Here is an 18,791-nt window from a genome sequence, read left to right as displayed (position 1 = left end):
CATGACTTCTTTGCTTGGTGCATTGGTTTCACAGAGCGCACAGCAATGAACTTTACTTCTGTCAAAAACAACATAGAATCACTTGTTGTGTTTGCTACAACTAATGGCAAACTTTGTGACAGCCTTGCAGCGTTATCATGTAACACTAATGCTAAACATTTCAAATATGAACATAAAAGAGTGACTTACAATGTCCGCTCTTACTGGGATGAGGACTGGTCGGATGGTTGTATCTTTCAGCACATGTGCACTTTGAGCTGGTAATTTCAGAATCCTCTTAATAATGTTGGGTTTTACGCTGCGTTCCATTTGTTGAGGGCCAAGAAGAGAGCCATATAGTGCGTTAGGAGCGTGTGGATTTTCAAAGTTGACCAACTTCTAGGCTTGGTGCACAGGAAATACATTTCGGTAATGCTTAAAATTACCAAAATACGTCAAATATTTTATGTACAAATGCTATGAATGTGTTTATATATACATATATATATACACATATATACATATACACACATATATATATATATATATATATATATATATATATATATATATATATATATATATATATACTTACAGCGTATGTATAAAACGTTGATAGAGGGTTTTGAAGTTGTTTTAGAGGACTTTCAAGGGAACATAGGGGACTCCCATCAGCCGTAACTTGCAAGCGTTTCTTTTTTTATTCCAAAAAAAGTACAGTTCCCCTTTAAAGAAACACAATGTAGTGACACATGCCCGACCTAAAGCAAAGCACATAGGCATGAGTTGAAAAGAGTACCTGTAAGCCAAATTCACAAATCTAAAGTGAAGTATCACAAACATTAAAAGAAATCTAGTGCTACCTTTTTTGATGAAGCACTAGGAAAGACCATAATAATTTTTTTTGCTACAAACAGCTACTTACCGGAGTTTGTCAGCAATGCTTTTTAAAGTGGTATTCAAACCACAAGATGCTAACCACAACTTTACTAAACTGCAGCTGATGTGTCATGTGATCCTGCATGGTAAGGAGTTGATTTAAAGATTCAATAAAAGACTTATTTGATCCCGTTTAAAGACTTCAGAAAAACCACGACTCACGACTCTAGACTCTGACGCCATGTCCACACGAACGAGCATATTTCAAAGAACTGATATATTTCCTTTCTCCACATGCAAACTGTGTTTAAGGTTACTGAAAAGGGGCCAGGGGCGTATTTTCCAAAACTACAAGTACAGTGCTTGTATAGAGTTTCTTCTTTTAAAAGACAACTATGTGTGCCTTATTGTTATGAAGCAGTAGGACATGTCTACAAAAATGATCAGGGTGCTGATTTTAGGAGTACTGTGCTTAAGAGAACACATTTACGCAGTGCAAAAGTCACTTTGACATAGCAAAACCGCAGAGTTGGATTGATACAAGGAGCTGGATTACACATTAAAAAATACAAAACGGAGTTACACCACGACCCCGAAAGGGATACGCGGTAGAAAATGGATGGATGGATGGATGGATTTACAAAAAAAGACTAAAGAGAGGGAATACTTGATTTTTGTGAGGGTCTGATTAAAAGGTGTGGTATAGGAATTACTGTGGAAACTATGGGAAATAATGAGGGTAACTTCTCTCTAAGAATTAATAAAGTAAATATTTCACAAAATTAAGCAAACAACTCACATTTCTGCAACTATTATTTGAGGGGGAAAAATTTTTTTTAACTTAGAGTAGTCAGTGTACAGGTTAAAAAGTAGTATACCCTCCTGACAACCAGCGTCCTCTGCAGTGGACCTTTGTTTTTGGTCTATTTCTTTTGTTAGTTAAATTTTTGGTAAGAATAAAAAAAAACTTATTATGCAAAACACAAATGTCTACTGCAGAGATCACTGTCTCTCAGGAGGACATTGTTATTCAGCCATACTTTAACCTTCTTGGGCATGTAATTCACCAGAGGCAATTGAGCCACTGGGGTTTCAGGTGTGGAGACATACATAGCCAGCCCATCACTTTTACTGTCAGCTTCCTCAGCAAGGCACTTGTCATTTTGGAAGTTTGTTTGAGCATATCAGGTTGGAAGACGGACATCCATCAATCAATCAATCAATCAATCAATCAATCAATCAACCAAGTTTACTTATATAGCCCTTAATCACAAGTGTCTCAAATGGATGCACAAACCACCACGACATCCTCAGCTCAGATCCCACATCAGGGCAAGAAAAAACTCAACCCAATTGGAACAACGAGAGACCTTGGAAGGGACCGCAGATGTGGGGATTCCTCCCTCCCCCTTGGGTGACCAGTGCAATGGATGCCAAGTGGATACAGTTAATAATGTTAAAGTCCAGTCCATAGTGGGGCCAGCAGGGGATCATCCTGAATGGAGACAAGTCAGCAGCGCAGAGACGTCCCCAACTGATGCACAGAGTGGTCCACCTCGGGTCCCGGCTTTGAACAGCTAGTCCATCATCTGTGTTCACATGTGGCCTTAACGTACATACTCTAATTCACATATTCCTCAAACCCTAGCTCTACAGTGCCAGCAGCAGTCATGCAGACCCTGGCCATGACACAACTACCATGCTTCACTGTCGGCAAGGCAGTTATCTTGGTGTTGCTTGATTTGCTCTGTGTTGAGTAGAGATATAAAATCTCTACTACTAACGTACAATACAGAAATAAATATACAAATAAGAATTAAATGTATTTATTTTTATAATACATATATAAATGATTCTCGGTCACAGCCATTGCTGCTGCTCACCTTACTGGTGTCCCAGGGGGTGAGGGTGATGGGTCAAATGCAGAGAATAATCTCACCACACCTAGTGTGTGTGTGACAATCATTGGTACTGTAACATTAAATACACAACAAGAATACAAATTTGCGCATGACGTAAAAAAAACCCAGCACTACTGAACCTGCTGAACAGCTTTTTATCAGGTGCTAATATCCCTCTTGGCGAAGCAGTAAAAGTGGCAATGTGGGAAATTTTCATTTAAAAAGGGCTTGCAAACAAACCACTCCCAATTGCAAATGTATTCTCATAATTCATGTAAATGAGCCATTTAAAGATTTGACTCGTTTGCGAACGTCACATCGTTACTGTACGCCAGGGATATCCAACTAAATGTTTTAGGGGTCACATTTCTAACGACCGGGGGGCTGGATTGTCCCTTTTTTGTTAGTCTTATTTTAGATAGTCCGAAGAGCCAGCAACCTCTACAGTATACAATTGATGATAGCTTATGTTGGTCTCTGCTGTTTTTAAGGTCCTTCTGGGGAAAACAAAGCTAGTCAAAGATAATTTCTCTAACAGCACTCTAGTGTTTTTAAGAATCTGCTGCAAAAATGTGTGTCTCTCACAAGTTCTTTTAACAGAACTCACAGACCACCAGTTGAATAGCCCAAAATGAAGAAAAAGAGAGACCTAAATGGAACTTTGAGGAGCACCACTTAAAACTTAATAAGTTGAACACATGACTACTGACTGCATCTGAAGTAAAGAAGCTACAGCAACACCTTGACTACATAAGTCACTCTATGAAAAAAAATGAGTCCCCAGTGTTTGCTAGCAAGGTTAAAATGTCAATGCATGGATTATCTGCCTATACTACAGGAACACTCCAGTGTTTTAGGAATTTGCTGCAAAAATGTTTGTCTCCCCAGTTTTCAAACTGAACTCGGTGGTTGGTCTGGCGTCATTTCCGGGCCGGATTTACCCGACGGGTCGCCAATTAAATGTATTTTTGTCCTCAAAATTCTGCACACAATACCCCGTAATTATTATTTGTTTTAAATTTGCAAACATTTTTTAAGACTAAAAAGATTTCATGTACATAAGTATTCACAGCCTTTGCTCAATACTTTGTTGATGCACCTTTAGCAGCAATTACAGCCTCAAGTATTTTTGAATACGATGCCACAAGCTTGGCACACCTATCCTTGGGCAGTTTTGCCCGTTCTTCTTTGCAGCACCTCTCAAGCTCCATCAGGTTGGATGGGAAGTGTTGGTTTTCATCCAGGATGTCTCTGTACATTACGGCATTCATATTTCGCTTTATCCTAACTACTTTCCCAGTTCCTGCCACTAAAAAACATCCACAGCATGATGCCATTAGATGGTATTAGACTGGTGATGAACAGTGCCTGGTTTCCTCCCAACATGATGCCTTGTATTCACCCCAAAGAGTTCAATATTTGTCTCATCAGACAAGAGAATGTTGTTTCTCATGGTCTGAGAGTATTTCAGGTGCATTTTGTTAAACGTTTTACTAATAAATTGCTTTTGTCTGGCCACTATACCATACAGGTGTGATTGGTGGATTGCTGCAGACATGGTTGTCCTTTTGGAAGGTTCTTCTCTCTCCACAGAGGAATGCTGTAGCTCTGACAGAGTGACCATAGGGTTCTTGGTCACCTCCCTGACTAGACTAAGATGAATGCAGCAATGTACAGCGACATACTGGATGAAAACCGACGCTTCCCATCCAACCTGATAAGCTTGAGGTGCTGCAAAGAGGAATTGGCGAAACTGACAAAAGTGCATCAACAAAGTATTGAGCAAAGGCTGTGAATACTTATGTAATAATGAGTTTAGTTTTAATAAATTTGCTAATTAAAAAAAAAAAAATATATATATATATATATATATATATATATATAAACGCCATTATGGGGTATTGTGTGAAGAATTTTGAGGACCAAAATTAATTTATTCCATTTTGGAATAAGGATGTATTGACAAAGTGAATTACTGTAAATACTTTCTGGATGCACTGTAAGGTTTCTTTGGACCACACCACATTTTCACGCACAATACCTACATGCAGGCTTAAGATGAGGCCACACAGTTCCTTACAGGCTCAAAGCAAATCACCCTCCATCAACACCGGCAAATATGAACAATGTAAGGTCCATTTTGGGAGCGTAGTTGGCGAGAGTACTCCAGGAACTGTAGCCTAGTGAGGTTGAGGTAGCAAACTGATTCGTGTGGATAAGGCACTGCCAAGAGGGCGTGGCAGCACATGCAGACCGCCACCTTTGTTTGGACTAGCTCAGTTTAACCACGAGGACGTTCACATCTACATGTTCTTGAGCTACAGTGCCTCACATGGCCCAACATGGGAGTCAAGGATCTGCTGGATGTGCTTAGTCTGTGTCTGCACAGGGGAAATAACACATCTAAAGTCAAAAGAGTGAAAGAATGTTGAATCTTTTCCAGTTTGCCCTCACCAGACCAGCAGCTTCGCTTCATCTAATACTGGTGTGTTTAATCAGTAGATGTTTAACTTCTCAGCTATGTGGAGTTACTGTGCAGAACCAGGACACTTCAGTCTGGGCGTTGGAAAGCACGAGTGGGGACTGTGGGGGTGGGTTTGGGTGGGGGCGGTCCAAGCACAATTTCACCAATAATCTTGATTGCATTACAACACATTAACCATCACTGTTGTGGGTCAAGAGCTTCCACTCCATGTTCCTAATAGATCAACAAATCAATTGCATACAGTACATACAGTGTGATACAACATTATGTTCCGAACCAAACCAAATATTTTGGAACATATAGTAACTTCTGCAGTGGATTTTTGTGTTTTTTTCTCCGAAATGTGTAATTCTGACATAAGAAATAGACAAAAACAAATCTCCACAGCAGAGGATGCTGGTTCTCAGGAGAACATACGGTACTGTACTTCAGACAAATGAAGACAATGATTGTTTATTTTGTTCAACTACTTGCTTGAAGTAGGTTTAGTTTTGCTGACGCTAGAGGTGGAAAGTAGGAATGTTCTGATTATTGTTTTATGTTGCTGATTCCGATACCCATCATTCATGAGCAATGTTACCTCCATGGTGCGCACCTGCACAATTGCGCACTGCTCCTGTGTACTGGGTGCATGGAAAATCTATGCAGCGTACAAAATCAAAATCCAAAATACAACCTAAACTCTACACCAGACCTGGGCAAATTAAAGCATGCAGGTCTCCAAATAAATTTAAAAAAAAATGTTGAAATAAATATTTTTTTAATTAAAAAAAGTATTTGAAGAATAACTATTACGAATTTCCATCCATCCATCCATTTTCTACCGCTTATTCCCTTTGGGGTCGCGGGGGGCGCTGGAGCCTATCTCAGCTACAATCGGGCGGAAGGCGGGGTACACCCTGGACAAGTCGCCACCTCATCGCAGGGCCAACACAGATAGACAGACAACATTCACACTCACATTCACACACTAGGGCCAATTTAGTGTTGCCAATCAACTTATCCCCAGGTGCATGTCTTTGGAAGTGGGAGGAAGTCGGAGTACCCGGAGGGAACCCACGCAGTCACGGGGAGGACATGCAAACTCCACACAGAAAGATCCCGAGCCCGGGATTGAACCCAAGACTACTCAGGACCTTCGTATTGTGAGGCAGATGAATTTAAAAAGTAAAAAATAATTTTCAAAATTATATATACATTCTTTACTTTTACCATTGAAGCTGGGGCCGCCTATACAATGTGAAGTGTATTTTTCAAATTACTGTAAGTCTTGAACTATAGAGAGTATTCCAATGGTTGGAATTTGCGCTTTTGAGTCTTATACGTCATTTATACTTAACAAAAATATAAACGCAACACTTTTGCTCCCATTTTTCATGAGTTGAACTCAAACTTCTAAAACTTTTACGATACAGTATACACAAAATATCTATTCCTCTAAAATATTGTTCACAAATATGTCTAAATCTGTGTTAGTGAGCATTTTTGTATTTGATAATCTATCCCACCTCACAGGTGTGGCATATCAAGATGCTGACTAAACAACATGATTAATGCACAGGTGTGCATTAGGCTGCCCACAATAAAAGGCCACTCTGAAACGTGCAGTTTTATCACACAGCACACTGCCACAGATATCGCAAGTTTTGAGGGAGCATGCAGTTGGTGTGTTGAGTGCAGGAATGTCCACCAGAGCTGTTGCCTGTGAGTTGAATGTTCATTCTCCACCATTAGCCGTCTCCAAAAGCGGTTCAGAGAATTTGGCAGTACATCCAACCGGCCTCACAACCGCAGACCACGTGTAACCACACCAGCCCATTAAATTATACATAGCAATTGTAATAAAACAGCCATTGCAAATTATTTTTGTTCATTTAAGAAAATTATTGGAAATTAAAATGAGCTACTCAGTATTCTAAAACAGTAAGTGTGTGTATCGTTTTATTGTTGGCTATTTGGAGACAGGACATACAGAGTTGAATTTAGATAACACATTAAGTGCAGAATAACTCCATTTTATATCGTTTGAAGATGATTCCCCACGAGCTGCAACATTTGAAATACACTACTTTTTAAATTTTACCAGACACATTAGGTAAATTTGCACAAAATATCGGTATCGGATCCATATCGCTGATTCCAGACTGAATTTTTCTCGGTATCGGATCGGAAAGATAAATCAGTGGTATAGCACATCACTAGTGCTTGTTGAGAAAAGACAACAACATAATGTTTGCTGTTAACTTTGTTTTACATCCAATATGGAACATCACAGTGGAATCCAAGTTTAAAACTTTTTTTGGAACAAATAACAGTTCTTGAATCCATATGAGAGGGACAATCCAGACCTTTAGAAGCAACATTCTAAAGTCCTCTTCATAATTCTACCAGGGCAGTGCAAAATCATCAAGTCTGGTTGCAAAAGAAGAGGGTGCAGGATTGGCCTGCCCTTGTACAGAAGTCCCAATTTTTTTTACTTGTTAATATGAGCAGACACACAAACCAGCCTTCTCGGAGAGTTAAAAACAGTTAATGTTACAACCATAGTTTAGAATGAATCTATTTAGTTCTAAGCCAAAACATAAATGCTACGTATTCTTCTGAAAGATTACAATTGATTGAATGTCTAGCAACATCTGCCAATCGTCAAAAAACACATACATATTTTAATTTCCATAGCTACAGGCTGAGAACTGGGGGAAGCCCTGAGTTTCCTGAAGGTAAATTTCAAATCCTACGACAAGAATGTTTTGTGTTTCCCACACATTAATTTATACGTGGTGGGCCATTAAACATATTATAACGGCACTGTTTGTAAATGTAACTTGTCGTCACCTCGCTGGAAAGTAAATGGCTATATGCATCCCACATCCGCTTCTATACAAACCTTATACCTGGTCTGCCAGATGTAGCAAGGAGGATCAGTAAAGGGTTGCAACGATTAATCAGTTAAAATTAATTCATTCATTTGATTAGAAAAAAGCTTAACTTTATATTCTGTTGCAACCAACTTACTGCTAAATTTAGCAAGTTTTTAGAAGCCCTTTGGTTGGCTTTGGAGACTGACATGAAAGTATAGTATGTACGCTCAAAGTTTGATATGACGCAGTCCTCGGGGTCCATAAAATACCAGTTGCGTTATTCTGGACATCGCTTTATATAGAAATCCTTATTTTTTTCGGCTGTTGGTTCAACTGTGCTCTTTTGTGCTCCTTCGTCGTCGTCAAAGCTAAGTGCTATTTTTCTATTTTGTGTGCGTCTAAATATTTTATAGCCTTCTTTAGCCCTTCTCTAACACATTTTCTAGTCTTACCGAATTTACAAAGCACTTGCTCTCCTTGTTTCACCAATTCACTTATAGCTAGTATGCTGCTAAGCTAGCGGACCTAAGCTGAGGTCCCCCACTCCGAAGACAGCAAGAACTAGACTCCGTGAAAGAAAAAACGTGAGCATGCATTTGCGTTCTTCTTGCACCCTTCTCATGGAGAGGTTGTCCCTTCTAGAGGGACGTGTCCGCCAGTTAGAGCAGAGTAACTTTTTAACTTTAGAGGCCGTGGACACGCTTGCTGGCATTAGCCGTATTGAACTAACTAGCCCAGTTTGTAGTAGCCCTAAATGGCCTACAAGGTACGGTAAGATGTATAACAGATTTAGCTCGTTAGATAGTCCTACACCCCAGACTACCGGCCATCACACCGCGACGTAAACAGACGAAAATTTGTGGTCAATGGCACAATCGCGTTATATAGAATATCGCGTTATGTTAGGCTGCGTCATATCGAACTGTGAGTGTATAGTTCTTCTCAATAAGTAGAGACCACTGCCACAAATAGATTGCAATCCTGTAGGACGAAGTTGTAGACAGAGACGATATATTGTTAAATACAAGAGTAATGTAAGTCTACAATAGCATAAATAAAGCAGAAAAAACTATACGGTAAGTGAGCCAACTGATGTTTGCACAGTAATGCAAATTAGTATGCTACGAAGCCGCTACAGCCGTGCAACAGCATGTCTGCTAGGGGAGCAGGCTACATTCCTGACAGATTGATAATTACCCTCAGAGAAACTTTTCAGTCCAAGTTTGCTTGCATCCTCCCACCCTCTCTGTTGAAGTCACCCACTCCATTATTCCTTTCACCACCTCAGCACCTCCCTCACCTCCATGCCAAGGCAAAAGGATAGAGGCGGGGGCAAAGGGGAAGCTCTAATCTTAAACACCCCTGAGGTTGTAAAATTTGCAATTAAACTATATTTTTGAGAGATACACCCTTAAAGTGGCACAAATATACAGTATGTAGTCACTGTGACACACAGAGGTGGGTAGTTAAGGAATAGTTAAAAATTTTACTTGTCAGTAATTCAATAAAACATCATTTTTACTTTAACTTGAGTATTTTCTGTAAAGAAGAAATGCTTTTGTTACTCCGCTAAAGGGATGTAACGATGTGAAAATGTTATATCACAGTTATTGTGACCAAAACTATCCAGGTTATCATCATCATCACAGTGTTGTTAATATGCTCAAAATGTTGTTGTACACACACTGAAATATTTTAAGCAAGTTGTATCTATTGCATTAAATACATAAACAACAAACACACATTATAATTATATTGGCAGAATAACATTAAATATTATTTAATGATAAAGCTAAAAAGGGCGTTGCACATCCGGTTTATGTGACGTCATGTGGATTATTTTCCTGTTCACACTACAAGAATTCCACTTCCAACTACAGAAAACATGTTGTAGTAAGTTGTAGATAGGGTTGTACGGTATACCGGTACTAATATAGTACCGCGATACTAACTAATCATATTTGGTACTATACCGCCTCTAAAAAGTACCGGTTCCACACCCCTTTTATTTTTTAATGGGCATGACGGCGCATTGTCATTGCTGGTTTTACAAGCAGAGGAGCATGTTCGGCAACGCACAATCACAGAGTAGTTACAAGCAAACAATGTGTGTAGACAGAAAAGGGAGAATGGACGCATTTTGGCTTAAAAACTAACAATAAAGGTGAAGCTATAACACTGAAATGCCCTCAGGAAGAGGTGCTTTAAGACATGGCTAGCTAGCTAGCGGCTAACATCCAGCTGCAGTCTGCAGTGTTTTAGCTACTTCTAAATCACTAATCCTCGCCTTGGTGGCGACAAATAAAGTAAGTTTCTTACAAGTATCATCCCTGCAGGACGAGGAATAGCTAAACATTCTTCACTACATACTGTAGCTCACCGGCGTCACAATGTACACAAACGCCATGGGTGGATCTACACCTAATAACATCCACTGTAATTATACCAAAACCAAGAGCGTATCTCGTCGATACTACTATGATTACAGTGATATTTTTTATCGTCACAAAATCTTTTTTCCTTTTTTTAAAATGATGTTTATAAACTCAGGAAATACGTCCCTGGACAAATGAGGACTTCAATTATGACCATTGCATGATCCTCGATACCCAAATTTGTGGTACCATCCAAAACTAATCTAAAGCATCCAAACAACAGAAGAATAAGTGATTATTACATTTTAACAGAAGTAAAGATAGAACATGTTAAAAGAGAAAGTAAGCAGATATTAACAGTAAATGAACAAGTAGATTAATAATTAATTGTCTACCACTTGTCCTTAATAATGTTGACAAAATAATAGAATGATAAATTATACAATATGTTACTGCATATGTCAGCAGCTAAATTAGGAGCCTTTGTTTGCTTAAAAGAAAAGTTGTCTCGTATGTTCACCATTTTATTTAAGGACAAAATTGCAATAAGAAACATGTTTAATGTACCGTAAAAATTTTAGTTAAAATAAAGACATTAATGCCATTTTTTGTGGTCCCCTTTATTTAGAAAAGTATCGAAAAGTATCGAAAACTTTCGAAATACATTTTGGTACCGGTACCAAAATATTGGTATCGGGACAACTCTAGTTACCATGAATTGATTAATATGGACCCCGACTTAAACAAGTTGAAAAACTTATGCGGGTGTTACCATTTAGTGGTCAATTGTACGGAATATGTACTGTTCAATCAACTAATAAAAGTTTCAATCAATCAATCAATAGTTGTGGATGCTTTTTAATGTTTTAGCTTTGCAGATGCTAACATTAGCCCTATTACAATGTCAACAGTAACTGTAATATGGTATATTTTGCAGTACTGTTTCTTACATGCACACTCACGCACACATGTACACACACACACTAATTACGGTTGTAGTTACTAAACAAATCAGAAGTTACACGGTACTTGAGAAGTTTTTTCACTGAATACTTACTCAAGTAATTACTTGGGTGACTACATTTATTTATTTACTTGAGTCCCATTGCTTTAAACATGAATGTTGTCTTTCATCTCGGTCATCGTAGTCTCAGTACATTCAATGAATCGCAACTGGACTGTTCAGTTTGTCTCAGAAGATTTTTCACCTCTCACAGACTTAGATTGGTCAGATTTAGAACATGCAAAGTCCCTTAGGTGCATCAAAGAGGGCTTACACACCCAATGTGCAATGGCTTGTGCAATTAAATAACCAGTTTTCCTTTATACATACATTTTTTCTTAAGATCTTTCACATTCCCACACAGTAATAAGTCCTATGTGTTGGTTTTTTTTATTTGAAAATATTGAACATTGTAAAAAAAAAAAAAAAGTAATGTTCCTGAGGAAATAATTGATATGGTTTTGTAAGATGTTGAAAAAGTGAATCATTTTGCAGGTATCATAGAACTCCACATTCCGATTTACACCCAAGTGCAATTTAGAGTCTGGAATTTACCCAAAAATGTTTCACTGTGGGAGGAAACCCAAGAGAACATTAAAACTCCAAAAACATATCAGTGTTTCTTGTCTTTTGTTCTTTTCAAAATGTCAATTCTCCCTTGAGGTATTGCGAGATGTTTGCTTTGCTTCCAGAGGTTGTCAGGGGTCCAAATGAGCACTGTGTGACCCCCTGAACTGACAGGTCAGACACGACTATGTTGTTTAGTGCCAGTGAACACAGCTAGACAATCTGCCAGACCAAATACAAACGCAGCAGCTTCCATTCAGTACAAAGTCCCCCCCCCCATTGAAATTACAGGTAGAAAAACAGTCAACATGTATGCTAAATATTGTTTGCGATAAGAAAGCCACTGATGAGTTACTCATCAGCTAATCCTATCGATCAACAGTCACACTCATCAGCTTGGAGTTTCCTCTCCCTGCAGGATGACACAAACACGCAACTTTCAAACAAATGAGTGTGTACCTGTTGCAACACCTCATTGTTCTTCCCGTAACCCACTCCTGGCCCGTCAGCTGCTTGTCTGGTGTGAGGCGGTGGGAAGCACTTCATGCTTTCTATCCTAGCAGCCACATCTGTGTCATCACCCTGTCTCAAACTTTATATACGGTATCTCTCAAGCCAAGCCAGCATCAGCTGCGCCTCCGGCGATTACATAATTCACCTGTAATCTCCATGGGTACGTGCCCCGGCATGGCAAGGCCGGGAAATAAGGAGCACCACCAGTATGCGACACACCCTTTCTAAACAAATGTCTCAACCTCACCTTACCAGTAGGTACAACAGCTATGAAAAAAACATATCCTTACTGTGTGACCTGTCTGCGCTGTTGTGCAAAGTTAGGATTGAGACTTTAACTTCTAAAATCCAACGTATCATTGATATATTTTTAGTTGATGAGGTTATGCCTCACCAAGTTGGGCTCTGTGGGCTGCGTTCAAAAGAACCAAACTAAAACAAGAGCAAAATTGGCAAGTGTGAATGCAGCCTAATTCAAGTTTGCTGTCAGGCCAACTCAGTGATGGTCACCAACACAATAGTCTGCATTGTCACGAGAGAAGCAAGACAGGTCTTAAATTACCTTTGCTTAGATCCCTCAAGGCCAAGCTAAGCAAATCTCCCACACCTACTTTTTCCCCCTGCATGCCTGTGCTCAACCTGAACGTTCTCAGCGCTATTTCTCACGTTAATGTCAAAGGTAACACCTGCGTTTTACTCCATTCATGGACAATATAGTCCTAATAATGAACTTTTTAAAACACTTAATACGTGTATCACTGTCGTGTTACACGGGAGAATAAAACAAATGTAGAAACAATGACGATCAAAAAAGATATCTACCGTTTTAAATGTCAATGATCCGGACGTCTTCTCTCTCCATTTGCAGCCTTAATTTCCTCTACGAGTCCAAACTTTCACCGAGCAGAGACAGCAGACTTCAGGTGAAACATTTCTGCTGGAAAGTAGGCAAAAGTAGTCAGGAAGCTTTACTAGGGTGAGAGCGTCGACGCAGATGTTTGTCGGGAAGTCAGCTCAAATGTTTCCCGGTTGTCAGAGCGGCTCCGTCTGAGGACGCCCCGCCGGGCTGCGGAGGGTAAATGACAAGAAGGTGGCGCTGGCGCTGAAGTGGACGAGAAGGCACAGCGACCCACCTGGAGGATGATGGCCGCTCAGGTGAGGGAGAAGTCCCGCGGTCTGTGTCAAGGGGACATCTAGTGGCCAGTATGGAGAACTACATTTCAACGCTCATGCAATTGATAGACATACAGACAGATAGACAGATAAACAAACAAACAGATAGATAGATAGATCGATAGATAGATAGATGGATGGATGGATGGATGGATGGATGGATGGACGGACGGACGGACGGACGGACGGACGGACGGACGGACAGACAGACAGACAGACAGACAGACAGACAGACAGACAGACAGACAGACAGACAGACAGACAGACAGACAGACAGACAGACAGACAGACAGACAATAGATAGATAGATAGCTTGGTAAGTAAGTGGGTCGATGGGATTATTATTCATGCGTTCGTTACGTCTCGCTTCAATTACTGTAACGTATTATTTTCGGGCCTCCCCATGTCTAGCATTAAAATATTACAGTTGTTACAAAATGCGGCTCCTAGACTTTTGACAAGAACAAGAAAGTTTGATCATATTACGCCTATACTGGCTCACCTGCACTGGCTTCCTGTGCACTTAAGATGCGACTTTAAGGTTTTACTACTTACGTCATACTTGCCAACCTTGAGACGTCCAATTTCGGGGGGTGGGTGCGGGGGGCGTGGTTGGGGGCGTGGTTAAGAGGGGAGGAGTATATTTACAGCTAGAATTCACCAAGTCAAGTATTTCATATATATATATATGTATATATAAGAAATAATTGACTTTCAGTGAATTCTAGCTATATATATATATATATATATATATATATATATATATATATATATATATATATATATATATATATATATATATATATATATATATAAATAAAAGAAATACTTGAATTTCAGTGTTCATTTATTTACACATATACACACACATAACACTCATCTACTCATTGTTGAGTTAAGGGTTGAATTGTCCATCCTTGTTCTATTCTCTGTCACTATCTTTCTACCCATGCTGAACACCCTCTCTGATTATGCATTGCTGTGTGGCACGCACAAAAGTGCTTCCATCAAATGCACTAGATGGCAGTATTGTCCTGTTTAAGAGTGTCACAACATTGCTGTTTACGGCGGACTGCTTTACTGTAGACGTTCTTTATATTGTGGGAAAGCGGACTCAGGTCCGCATGGAGCTGGAGGGGGCGTGGCCTCCAGCTTCGCCTGAAATTCGGGAGATTTTCGGGAGAAAATTTGTCCCGGGAGGTTTTCGGGAGAGGCGCTGAATTTCGGGAGTCTCCCGGAAAATCCGGGAGGGTTGGCAAGTATGACTTACGTATAAAATACTAAACGGTCTAGCCCCATCCTATCTTGCTGATTGTATTGTACCATATGTCCCGGCAAGAAATCTGCGTTCAAAGAACTCTGGCTTATTAGTGATTCCCAGAGCCCCAAAAAAGTCTGCGGGCTATAGAGTGTTTTCTATTCGGGCTCCAGCCCTACCGGTAACAGTTAGAGATGCTACCTCAGTAGAAGCATTCAAGTCTCATCTTAAAACTCATTTGTATGGACTAGCCTTTAAATAGACCCCTTTTTAGACCAGTTGATCTGCCGTCTCTTTTCTGCTCTGCCCCCCTCTCCTGCGTGGAGAGGTTATTAGGTAACCACAAATGAGCGCCAGCTGTTCAAAGTCGGGACCCGGGGTGGACCACTCATATGTGCATCAGTTGATGACGTCTCTGTGCTGCTGACTTGTCTCCACTCAAGATTATCCCCTGCTGGCCCCACTATGGACTGGACTCTCACACCATTAACTAGATCCACTCGACGTTCATTGCACCGGTCACCCAGGGGGGGGTCCCCACATCTGCGGTCCCCTCCAAGGTTTCTCATTGTATCCCATTGAGTTGAGTTTTTTCTTGCCCTGATGTGGGATCTGAGCCGAGGATGTCGTTGTGGCTTGTGCAGCCCTTTGAGACACTCGTGATTTAGGGCTATATAAATAAACTTTGATTGATTGATAGATACTGTAGATGGATGGATGGAGGTTAGGTGGGTACATGGACGAATGGATGGATGGAGGGTATAGTGGGTGGATTGATGGATGGATGGATGGATGATGGATGGAGGGCATAGGTAGGTGGGTAGATGAATGAATGGGTGGATGGATATACAGAGGATGGTAGATGAAATTAGATTGGATTTGGTTTGAATGGAATTAAATGTAATAACCTGATATGGAAAGAAAATATGTTGATTTTCTTCAAGGTGTGAAAGTTGTGTTTGTAGCTAACCAAACCAAACCCGCCTTCCTGGCCTCTCATCGTTTGATTGTGCGCCCCTCTGTGAAAAAAGTTTGGACTGCCCAGCCTTAGATTGTAGAGCAGTGGTTCACAAACTTCTTTCACCAAGTGTCACCTCAGAAATACTAGTAGTGTAGTACGCCGAAGTATTCATTAAAACAAGGGAGAGGTTTTATTTAACTGGTATATTTAAAATGTTTGGCCACTGTAATATCACATACAGTTTGAACAGTAACATTATGTTTGAATATATAGGAAAACAAAACACTCTACTTTAATTATCTGATTATTTGGCATACCACTAGTGGTACACATACCACATTTTGGGAATCCCTAGACCTTATTTTAGATTTTCTATAAAACATAACATTTCTGCCAAATGGTTGTATGGGGTCATTTGGAGCATGTAGGCCACTCTGCACTAGGCACTAACACCTTAATTTGATCCTCCGTGGGGTTCAGACGGACTTCTGCCTAAGCCAAGGATAGTATTACCACTCTGACTCGAGTTGTTATTAATAAACGCAAAGTGGGCCTCTGTTTTGTTGGAGTCATAAACAGGCAGGGAGAGTTCTAAAGCTGCGAAAGACCTGGACCAACCATTTCTTTTTTTACAAATCAAGTAAGTAGAAATAACATACTGTACCCCGGCCTGTAATCCTTAATTAATGTTAAATGTTTTGTACTTAAAGTGTGATTTACAACAATCACCATCATGATTACATGAGCTTTGACTTGTTAATCTAATCTTTTACTAGTGTGATTATTTGATCATCGTCTGATTAATGACTTCCTTCTCTGGTTCGTCTTGCAGTTGTCATGGAAAAACACACATCAATTGACGATGGGAAAGACATGGCACCAACTAAGGAGTCACACACGGAGCACACCATTTTTGAGGATAATAGACAAAGTTGTGATACCAACTTGGACAACATTCCAAAGATGGATTGGTCAGACATGGAAAACCTAGGACAGATTTTTGAGCAATGGATCAAGCAGGTGTCTCATTTGGAAATGCGGAGGGATGAGTTGATAAAAGAGCTCCGGTTTCTGCAAGAACCCATGATGAGTGTTGTGGAGCACCTGAGGGGAGCGCTGATAGATAAGCGCAGGCTGGTCACACTGGCTGAGATGGACTACATGTTTGTGTTGGAAGAAGTGCAGCAGGTAAAAAGGAAACTATTTGTCACTACCAGAGACTGCATTGGCAGCCATGTAACACTGGCTCAACAAGAGTACCAGGTGGCTCAGTCAGCACTTACTAAGGTAGTAAACCAGGGTCTCTGTGGCCTAAGTGTTCATTTCCTTTTGCAGTGGTGTGCCGTACACTTTTCTTTAAAAGTATATTTTAGAAGCTTTTCATGTTAACTCCACTGCTAAATGTCTATGGATGTTCTCATTCACCCAAGTCAATATATTCTCAGGGCATTCAATCGATCGCAACTAGACTGTTCAGATTTCCTTGTCTCTCATTTGAGCAGGCTTGACTAGATCTGACCAATCTAAAACTATGAACTAATGAAGCCTAACCAGACAAGTCTTCTAAGGCAAACTGATCAGCCCTGTTGTGATTGAATAAATACCCAGAGAATACACTGCTAAATATACATTTTACAGTAAGAACACTTTACCACATTTCTCACAGGAGGAGCTCAACGCTCATGTCCAAAGCTTAAAGGAAGAGTTGTCTCAGCTCCAGGAGGCCCACCAGAACCAGCTCACCACTTTGAGGGATCAGGCCAAAAAGCCCTACAGATCGAGAGCCATGAGCGATGTCAGCCAGTGTCGCCAAGCTTCTGTACGCCTGCAGCGACGGCTCAGCGTCAGCATGAAGGAGTTGGAGGGCTGGTACGAGCCTCGACTTATAGCACTGCTGAAGAGGAGGCAGTTTGGAGAGAAGGCCTTAAGAATGAGTAAGGAACAGGCAGTGGGCTTAAGATCTCAAATGGGGACCCTTAAAGAAGAGGTACAAAGATTGGAGGAGAAGAGATCTTCAATGGAGCAAAGAATTAATCTGATGGAGCAAGAGAGGGAGGAGTTGACCACACAACACAAGGTACAATAGCCTCTAGAGATGTTCTCATTCATCCAGGTTGTTGTATTATCAAAGTATTCAATCGATTGCAACCGGACTTTTGTTTTTTTCAGTTAAGAGTATAAATAGTTAAGATTTTTGACACCAGTATCTAGACCAGAACTGACCAATCTATGAGCATGAACTTGCTTGGATGAGGGACAAAACATCCTCTAGTTCAGTTGCAATCAATTGAATGCTCTGACAAGTTACAGCTCCTCAAGGCGCTGGCGAGCAGATATTTCAGACAATTGATACCAAGAATGCTTCTCCACTCAGGAGGTCGAGGAGGAGTTAAAGGAGACTTTGAGGAAATTGGTCCTGGAGTTTGAGATTAAAAAAAGACATTCAAGAGATTTGCAGACTCTCACAAGTGATATCTTAAAAGAACTATCACAACTCAGGTGGGTTTTAACAAGCTTTACATTTCAAACTCATTAAAAGTAATGCCGTTGAACAAATAAATTAACTGAGTACTGTAAGTGTACTGTAGTTACATTACATTACATTGAGGAAAAAACAAGCTAATAAAGTATTTTTGACACAACAGCAACACTAATACTAAAGTATTCTTCCTTGTCCAGAGTCCGTGATGAACCAAGTGAAGCTCCTGCAAAGGAACATGCCCAGGATTCTACTTGTAGTCAAACCACTTGATCTCCAGACCCAGTTTTGCACATCATTTTGTGGCAATACAACATGAAACATTAACTACTGAATTGCAAAATACCTTTTCCTGCT

The 18,791-nt window shown here is 40.2% G+C and overlaps 2 protein-coding genes across 3 annotated transcripts in view; one reads left to right on the top strand and one right to left on the bottom strand.

The window, feature by feature from the left end:
* The window catches only part of LOC133611653 (uncharacterized), a 70,299-nt gene extending 56,633 nt beyond the window's left edge, over positions 1 to 13,666 (bottom strand). The window contains exon 1 of one of the 2 annotated variants that reach the window (XM_061968647.2): positions 13,386 to 13,666. Coding sequence is in view for 1 of the 2 variants with exons in the window: in XM_061968646.2 (XP_061824630.2) it covers positions 12,510 to 12,596 (87 nt within the window). In the remaining variant the exon portion in view is untranslated. Of the gene's footprint in view, positions 1 to 12,509; positions 12,625 to 13,385 lie in introns of those variants that run through there. The other variant, XM_061968646.2, reaches the window with a different exon arrangement.
* Positions 13,667 to 16,562: 2,896 nt separating this feature from the next.
* LOC133611651 (syncoilin-like) lies at positions 16,563 to 18,779 on the top strand. Its single transcript, XM_061968642.2, has 5 exons — positions 16,563 to 16,595; positions 16,788 to 17,242; positions 17,622 to 18,032; positions 18,330 to 18,454; positions 18,635 to 18,779. The coding sequence occupies exons 2-5, from the start codon at positions 16,793 to 16,795 to the stop codon at positions 18,705 to 18,707; spliced, it is 1,059 nt and encodes a 352-aa protein (XP_061824626.2). The 5' UTR covers positions 16,563 to 16,595; positions 16,788 to 16,792; the 3' UTR covers positions 18,708 to 18,779.
* The last annotated feature ends 12 nt before the right edge of the window (positions 18,780 to 18,791 follow it).

This window comes from Nerophis lumbriciformis, linkage group LG08, assembly GCF_033978685.3.
Source record: "Nerophis lumbriciformis linkage group LG08, RoL_Nlum_v2.1, whole genome shotgun sequence".
Lineage (NCBI taxonomy): Eukaryota > Metazoa > Chordata > Actinopteri > Syngnathiformes > Syngnathidae > Nerophis > Nerophis lumbriciformis.
This window is presented reverse-complemented; position numbering and strand designations above follow the sequence as displayed.